This window comes from Dendronephthya gigantea, unplaced genomic scaffold, assembly GCF_004324835.1.
Source record: "Dendronephthya gigantea isolate DGI-Jeju-01 unplaced genomic scaffold, DenGig_1.0 000194F, whole genome shotgun sequence".
Classification (NCBI taxonomy): domain Eukaryota; kingdom Metazoa; phylum Cnidaria; class Anthozoa; order Malacalcyonacea; family Nephtheidae; genus Dendronephthya; species Dendronephthya gigantea.
The window spans coordinates 319,903-329,360 of NW_021163204.1; the positions used below are offsets into that span (position 1 = coordinate 319,903).

Here is a 9,458-nt window from a genome sequence, read left to right on the forward strand (position 1 = left end):
ACCTTTTTTGTAATAATAAATAGCTTTCTCATACTCTCCAAAACTAACGCAAATATCACCCAAATTGCCATTCCAAGATGCTATTCCTTCCTTATCACAAATATAGCGACTTAATTCCAAGCATTTTTCGCAATAGTCAATGGTTTTCACAGAGTCTCGTAATCCAAGGTAGGCATTTGCCAAGTCTTTTCATTGTTATTTGCTATTCCTGACTTATTATCAACAGCAGTACTCATTTCTAAACCCTTTTTGCAATAGTCAATAGCTTTCTCATACTCTCCTAAATTGAGATAGGCTTTACCTAACACTCCACTGTTTCTTGCTATTTCTAAGTTATCACCAATAGCAGTACTCGTTTCTAAACCTTTTTTGCCATAGTCAATAGCCTTGGCATATTCTCCCAAACTATGGTAGGTTATGCCTAAATTGGCATTGTTATTTGCTGCTACTGACTTATCGCCAATAACAGTACTTATTTCTAAACCTTTTTTGAAATAGTCAATGGCTTTTTCATATTCTCCTAAACTATGGTAGGTCATGCCTAAATAGGTATTGTTAGTTGCAATTCCTGATTTATAACCAATAGCTGTACTCATTTCCAAACCTATTTTGATATAGTCAATGGACTTCTCATACTCGCCTAAATTACGGTAGGCACTGCCCAAATTCCCATTGTTAGTCGCTATTCCTGACTTGTCGCCTATAGCAGTACTCATTTCTAAACCTTTTATACAACATTCAATGGCTTCCTCATATTTTCCTAAATAGATGTAGGCATTACCCAAATTGCCATTGTTAGCAGCAATTCCTGACTTATCGCCATTGGCAGTACTCATTTCTAAACCTTTTCTATAATAGCTAATGGCTTTCTCATATTTTCCTAACTTAAGGTAAGCATTGCCTAAATTGCCATAGTTAGTTTCTATTCCTGATTTATGGCCGATAGCAGTTTGCATCTCTAAACTCTTCTTAAAAAAGTCAATGGCTTTTTCATATTTTCCTAACAGAAGATAAACATTGCCCACATTGCCATTTATAGTTGCTATACCTGATTTATCGCCAATAGCGGTTCTAATTTCTAAACCTTTGTTAAAATAGGCTATAGCCTTCTCATATTCTCCCAAACCAAAGTAGGCATTACCCAAATTGCAATTTTTACTTGCTATACCTCGCTTATCACCAATAGCAGTACTCAATTCTAAACCTTCTTTTGAATAGCCAACGGATTTTACGTATTCTCTTAATTCATTATAAACATATCCCAAATAGCCATTGTTATTGGCCATTCCTGACTTATCACCAATAGCTGTACTCATTTCCAAACCAATTTTGAAATAGTCAATGGACTTCTCATATTCGCCTAAAGTAAGGTAGGCATTGCCCAAATTGCTATTGTTGGTCGCTATTCCTGACTTGTAGCCTATAGCAGTACTAATTTCTAAACCTTTTATATAACATTCAATGGCTTCCTCATATTTTCCTAAATAGAGGTAGGCATTACCAAAATTGCCATTGTTATTTGCCATTCCTAACTTGTTGCCATTAGCACTACTCATTCCCAAACTTTTTCTGTAATAGCTAATGGCTTTCTCATATTCTCCTAATCTAAAGTAAGCATTGCCCAAATGGCCATAGTTAGTTTCTATTCCTGATTTATGGCCGATAGCAGTTTGGATTTCTAAACTATTTTTAAAATAGTCAATAGCTTTCTCATAATCTCCTAATCTAAGGTAAGCATAGCCTAAATCGCCATAGTTAGTTTCTATTCCTGATTTATGGCCGATAACAGTTCGCATTTCCAAACTCTTTTTAAAATAGTCAATTGCTTTCTCGTATTCTCCGAACATAAGGTAAACATTGCCCACATCGCCATTTACAGTTGCTATACATGATTTATCGTTAATAGCAGTACTAATTTCTAAACCTTTGTTAAAATAGCCTATAGCCTTCTCATATTCTCTCAAACGAAGGTAGGCATTTCCCAAATTGCAATTTTGACTTGCTATACCTGGCTTATCGCCAATAGCAGTACTCAATTCTAAACCTTGTCTTAAATAGCTAACGGATTTAACGTATTCTCCTAATCTAAGATAAACACTGCCTAAATTGCCATTGTTATCGGCCATTCCTGACTTATCGCCAATGGCAATATTCATTTCTAAACCATTTTTGAAATAGTCAATAGCTTTTTTATATTCTCCTAAACTAAGGTAAACACTGCCCAATTTGCCATTAATATTTGCCATTCCTGACTTGTCGCCAATAGCAGCACTGATTTCCAAACCTTTTTTGAAATAGTCAATAGCTTTGTCATGCTCTCCTAAACTATGATAGGCAGTGCCTAAATTGCCATTGTTAGTTGCCACTCCTGAGTGATTGTCAAATTGAATGAAAATTTCTAAGCTTGTTGCAAAATACTCGATAGCCTCTTCATGCTGTCCTAGGTGTAAACAGGCAGAACCCAGTTTCTCACAGGCAGTTGCTAACCCTTGAAAATTGCCAATTTCAGTACAAATTTCCTGATATTTAATGTAATAGGTAATAGCCTTTTTATACTCTGCTAATCTAAAATGGGTTTCACCTAAGTTGAGATTGATCTTTGCTCTTTCTAAGGGATGATTGTTTGCAGTGACAGATTTTGAAGACTTCGAATCCATTTCGTCACCTTTTCAAGTGTCTCTATCTTTACTTCAGACCTTAAACAAAATTATGTAAAAACTAATTAGAAGAGGTTAATTAATGTATATACCGCGCATGGAAGAGTATTTCCTTTGTTGACACTATCGAATTTTGAGGTGTTATTGTTATATCGACACTTGTAACAGTATTAATCGGACTGGTAATATAGTGATATTGAAAATGCACCATAGGGCTGTTTTTGGGACAAACCTTTGTTTACGTCCCAAAAACAGTTCCTTAACTCTTTTAAATAAACAATAATATAAGTTACTGCATTAGTATACATTCATTTCTAAGAGAGAGCCTTTGTTTACGTCCCAAAAATAGACTTAACTGGTGTTGAGTCCCTCAACCTTTTGTGCAATAGCGAATGGTTTTCGCCTTTTCGCATATTCTCCTAATCTAAAAGACAAGCAATTCCTAGCAATTGTTGCCTGCTTGTGCGTTTACAATTAGTTGAGCCGAACCATTATTATCGGCACGTTTATTTGAAAAGAAAAGCAACTGAAGGCACGGACCTTAAAACCGCTATATCAGATATTAGAAAATGAAAATGTGTTCACTGAACGGGATTGGCACGCAATCAACACTGACTGACCAATAGTAATAATGTGCCGCACTTGTCAACGGCAGAAGTGTAATAAACCATAAGCTCTTCTTCGATATTTGAGAGTACCTGGGAAATCCACGCCGATTACTGTGAAAGGTATTATTATCATCTTAGCTCTATTCATGTGCAAAAATTCAGCAGGCGGGCTTGGAATGGTTATACAACAGGAAATCTCTTACATCCATAACGTTTCTTTAGGGATCGCTTTGCCAACATACGAAAGCAAAGATTGCCGAGGAATCCAAAATTCTTCACGAACTTTCGCGTTCACAAACTTTCCGCTCTTGGACTCTGTGGACCGAAAATAGCTCTTGAATCTTGATCTATAATCTCCTGTAATGTTAATACTCTCTGGATCTTGTTGGAAGGATTTCGAGGATTGTGCTTGAATCTCAAAGCTGAATCATCAATCTTCCTTGTTTTACTCAAGCTGAACTCTTCGAACGAGAATCATCCAGGCCATTATTCTCCTTCCTCTCGGCATCAATTGTTGCTTTTGTACTTGTCACGATCTGAGGTGGCCATTCACCTGGATCAGCCAACTAGACTGGACATTTTCACCACACAACGCTGCTGACGTGAGACTGACGCCACGACTACCCAAGTCTGCAGGGTTGTCAGATGTAGGAACATAAATTGATGGCTTTGTAACACTTTCGGATGCCTTATAATTTTGTTGACACGGTTTGCAATGAATTTTCGGTATTCGCTACAGTCGTTAAACCAATGGACGGCTACTGTGCTTTCTAAAATACATGAAAATGTCACGTTTTAAAGTTTATCGATATCAGGGAAGTTTTCAGTATCCTCAGCATTTTTCCAAGGAAGACCAGGAAGTTCGTCCTTTCCAAGGTTGACTAAGCTGCTCATCTTGATTTCCAAATGAATGTTAACGGTCATTAGGATTTGTTTCCAGCTCCTCTTCTTCGTTCGGATTCGATTTGTGAATGAAGAACAAACTGAGAATCGTTTAAGGACATCGATATGAACGGCATCTCCTCGGATTCGCAGTTACGAATTTTGAGAAATGTGTGGTGCCAATCCTCCAAACGGGCAACTGGATGCAGGCGATTTCTCACCAACACACTCCAAAACTTATTCTGCAAGTAGTGGCCCTGCATTCAACAAAGATGCATTATTGGAGAAACGTCCAGACTAAAATTTGTTAAAATAAATTTCTTATTGACTTTTCACTCCAGGCCAGAGCTATATAAATTGTTGTCAAAAACTCAATCTTTGGTTATGATTTGTTTTGAAACAATTTTGCTTTTTTTCCAAGATTGACGAAGCTGCTCATTTTGTTTTCCAAATGAATGTTCACGGTAATTAGTAGGATTTGTCCAGCTCCTTTACGTTCGGATTCGATTTGTGAAGACTGATGAAGAACAAACTCATGCAGAATCTTCCATTGTTTGCATAGTGAGAGTCTACTGACACTAGGTACACCACATAAGTATTGAATACTGCAAAGCTATCGGGCAGTTAACCCGGGCTTTCATCAGTGCAATTACCTGAATACACACTGTTTACACGTCACTTAAATATCACGTTAGTCATGGTTTGTTAGCTCGCGCCATTCACTTACCAAAATTAATATTTATGAAAAATAAATCGTTCCAATAAATAGGTCTATTATATAGTTTTAATCTTTTGTTTTGCTCAATAGTACGTGGCGTACGCGTGCTCTTTTCAATGTCAGCTAGCTAAACACTAGTCTAGGACAAGCGTATTAATTAAAACTATAACTTTTTCATAATTATTTGGTAATTAAAACCGCTTAATTAATGGCGTAAGCCAACAAATCACGCCTAACGTGTTATTTTAGTGCCGTGTAAATGTTATTTCAGGGATTTCTCCTGATGAAGGCCCGGGTTAACAGACCGAAAGCTTTGCAGTATCAAATACTTATTAGATTACTTAAACTGAGAATCGTTGAAGATCTCGATATATGAAGCTAGGGCATCGCGTCGGATTGAAGGGTACGAAGGGTGCCCAAAAGGGCAACTGGATGCAGGTCATTTCTCAGCAACACATGATGAACTGTTCGTTCCACTGGCCGTACTGCCAGTGGAAGTACTCGGCGCTTCCGTCGTGATGGCGATTCGGATTGATATATTCTCAACTCAAATAACACAATGTGCTTTCGCCATTTTATTTAAGTACATAAAAAATACATTCGCCCTAAGTACATACAATGAGAAATACGATGAGATCACATTTTAACACCCCCACTAGCTTGATCTCATTCATATTTGCTTAACTCAGATACATCATACTTTACCCCCACTAGCTTGATCTCATTCATATTTGCTTAACTCAGATACATCAAACATAACTTTAACGATAATCAATATTTTACAAATATTTTAGGTACCAAATATAAAATCTTTGAATCTTTGCAACTTTGAACGTGTTGGTGATTTAGTCATTATATCAGCTATCATATTTGTAGTAGGACAGTAGTATACTACAACCTTGCCTGCGTTGATCGTCGAGCGGATAAAATGATAACGAATATCTATATGTTTTGACCTATTTCGATTAACTGGATCTTTCGATAAAGCTATCGTACCGTGATTATATTCATAAATTTGAATTAGACAACAAATATTAACGAGTTTGTTTAATAACTGGATGAGGTGAAGAGCTTCCTGAACGGTCACTGCCAGAGCAATATTCTCTGCCTCACAAGAGGAGAGCGCCACAGTCGGTTGTTTCTTTGATCTTCATGAGATCAATGGTCCGGTTTCAGTTAAACTGAAACAGTACCCACTGATACTTCGTCTATCATGGGTCGAAGAAGCCCAGTCGGCATCGCTGTAACCAATAACCGCAAATCATCATCACACTTTCTATAACACAATTTATAATCAAGAGTTCCTTTCAGATAGCGCAATTCATGTTTTGCCGCGAACCAATGCTCTCGGAGAAGTCTCGACAAATACTGTGACAATGTCGTGACAATCCAGCATATGTCAGGGCGCGTGCATGTCATTGCATAGATCAGACAATCAACCAATTCACGATATTTACTTGGCTCAGTAAAATCCTCGTCGCAGAAAGAGTAGAGCGGGATTTGCAAACATACATTTCAAATCTTGTCAATAATTTTGTCAAATAAATCTCCTGATTCATTTCGACATAATCAGTGCCTTGCTCAAAAAGAATACCTACAATCTTGGACAAAAATGTTGTAACACCCCACCCCCAAAATCAATGTTGTAAGGAGGTTTCACGTAGCAACAATAAATTTGGGGGGAGGGGATTGGTGTTACAACAACTTTTGTCCAAGATCAATCTTATACAAAAATGTTGTAACACCCCACCAAGGGATTTTGATAAACAAGGAAACGACGTCAAACGATACGAGCACTTGGTCTGTGTCTAGAGTTTCACCTTTAATAAATTCTGCGAAATGAGTGGACTTTTTTATTATGTGTAGAGACTATTCCCAACAGTAGGAGACAATATTCTAGCCAAATACTTTGAAAGAGTATAAGTACGAGAATTGAGAAAAGACACGATAGGTATCAAAGGGATTCCCGACTTATGAATCTTCGGAAAGCCATAGAATCGCGGAGATAATCGATCGCTACTACGCAACAATTTATAAGTGACCTCGCTAATTTTGTTAGCTTTCTTAAAGAGTGATAGGCGTTTGTTCAATTCTCTTTCAGTCTTAAAAGTTGGGTCAGACTTAAGGACACTATAGGTGTTTTTGTGATTGAGCAATGCACGCGCTTTCTCGCGATAGTTTTCCGTAGTCTGTCCATCACAACAACACAATTGCCTTTATCTGCAGAGAATACAACACTGTCCGGATCTTTCTTCAAAGATGAACACTTTACTGTAAATATTTTGGGGGAGCCTTAGCACGTCTGAGGATGCTACTGACTTCAGCTCTTACCGTTAGCTTAGTTTCGTCGTTAAGGTGAAAAATTCCTTCTTCAACCGAAGCGACAATTTCAGCTATTGGAATTCGCCTTGATGAAATAGCAAACTTAAGACCATGCTCTAGTCCTTTCCTTTCAATCTCCCTTAGCTCCTTAGTAGAGAGGTTTATTACCCATCTCTGTATAGAATGGTAACAATCATCTATACGTAATCTCAGGAAGGAAAAACCTTTCAGACACTGGGACATATTTTCGCGAAACCCAAGGATCGCGTAGCGATTAAACTGAAAACTGATGCTGTATACTCTATAACATGTGGTGATTGCGAGAAAGAATATCTAGGTGAAACAAAACGTCTGTTTGGCAAACGTTTAAAAGAAAATAAAAAGGCCTTTCGAACTTTGAAAGTTCAAAATCAGCCTTAGAGGAACACGTGTCTCAAACTAACCGCATAACGTGGAACGATTCAAAAGTCATTACCACTAATGATCGTTATGGACAAAAGCGTTGTTTGGAAGCCTGGCATATTAATGCGAGTCCTTGTGTCCTATATAGGGATGACGGAAGCTATTTGCAAAAAAAATATTTACATTTAATTCATAGATGACGTCATCTTGAGAGCATATAAGAAACCGAGTTTCAACATCAGATCACCCCGGAGTGTCGAAACGTAGGGTCGTGAAAGTTAATCTTTGTGATTACTTTCATTTAAAAACCAGAGAAACGATAATTACGATGAATCAAAGTGTTTAAAAAATGCAGATTCCATGCCCAAATATAAATTTGGTTATAAATATTGTCAGTGTACTGATAATCAGGAAAGCTTATTAACTTATAGCTTATTAATTAATTTAACAGACTGATGTATGAAATTTTAGATCAGGTATGGCATATCATGTAGATCTGTATAACTTCTTCTAAAAATCTAGCAACATTTTCTTCGCTATGCCTAAATGAATGTCAACTAGTGCTTTTATATAAAAAAATCGTAAGTTTAGGCCTCAATTTGTTATATATGCGCATGGCAGACATTTCATTCACTTAAACTTTGTATATTACATACCACAATATAATTTTTTTGCTTGTATACTCTATAGATTTATGGTCGCATATGCATGCTAGTATATATGTAGAAATATATCCTAAATCAATGCATGTTTATGAAATCTAAGGCTACCGACCTGGTTATATATTAAACAAACTTACCCGTTAAGGAGCTAAGATTCAAGGCATAGCTTTTGTTGTTCGCTTTCGGTTTGATCTTTGCTTTCCTTTCTTTATCTACTACCCGACGGTCTGATACTTTGACGAATGTATATTTATCCTTATATCAGTTCAGGTTCTTTATCCAATGCTACTTGCCAACCCGTACGTGAACTGCATCAACGGCCACTTTATATGAATACATCAACTGAACTCCCTGGGTAGAGCTACTGCGCACGAGTCGCTTCCTTCTGAGCTTTGATTCTCGGAGAATTTCAAGTACAAGTTATGTCGTAAAGAAAGTAAAATAGTTTCACCGGTAACCTAATTATATCGTCTTCGGAAGTGCTTAAGAGTTTCGATAAGTGCAAACTCATGCATTTTCAATATTAAGATGTTTTCGTATTTTGCAGATCTGCATGTCTATTATTTATTCAAATCGTGCCTTCATGTAATCGATAGCGCCAGAAATGGTACTTGTCACTTGCCAAGAGTGTAAAATAATAAACTTTGAAGAAGTTCACATGAGACGGCACTGGTTACCCGAGATTTGACAAAGCCTGACATCATTTTGTGGTATTATAAGGAGTTCAAATTAAAATTTCAGAGATTATTAGTATTAATGCCAACTGGATAAAAGCCCGGTTTCGCGCCACTAAAAAAATCGAATTCGTTGGCTTGGTTCATTGTTGGTGCTTGTATCCTCTGAAAGAACTAAAATTACCATTAAGTAGGGCCTACGGTTTACAGTGATGTAGCCAGGCTGAAAATTTAGTACTGCTGCGCTAACATTTTAAGGCCGTGCGTTTCAGGTCAAAATGTAGTGAAAGGACTTGAACTCTAACTTTATCCACAGTCCTCTCTCCATATTTCGACCTTTGGTTATCCTAAAAAGATTTTGCCAATATTTTATTTTTTATTGACTCTAAAAATAACTCATTTCTGAAGAAAGGAATACTGCCGGATAATTTTCAATTTTCGCGTACTGCGTGGCTGAAATTAAGTCCTGGGAAAATCAATCAAGTGCGATCTGACTCGTCGTTTGAGATAAACAATTACGTTTGCCGTTACGT

The 9,458-nt window shown here is 37.1% G+C and overlaps 1 protein-coding gene across 1 annotated transcript; it reads right to left on the reverse strand.

Annotated features, from left to right (window-relative positions):
- Positions 1-146: 146 nt before the first annotated feature.
- LOC114539015 (tetratricopeptide repeat protein 28-like) lies at positions 147-8,456 on the reverse strand. Its single transcript, XM_028559853.1, has 2 exons — positions 8,389-8,456; positions 147-2,696 (listed from the first exon to the last, which is right to left on the reverse strand). Exon 2 carries the CDS (start codon positions 2,655-2,657, stop codon positions 147-149), a length of 2,511 nt encoding a protein of 836 aa, XP_028415654.1. The 5' UTR covers positions 2,658-2,696; positions 8,389-8,456.
- Positions 8,457-9,458: the final 1,002 nt, after the last annotated feature.

Bases quoted from the DNA above. Each gene is read 5' to 3' on its own strand.
- LOC114539015 (XM_028559853.1), bottom strand. From the start codon at position 2,657: ATGGATTCGAAGTCTTCAAAATCTGTCACTGCAAACAATCATCCCTTA.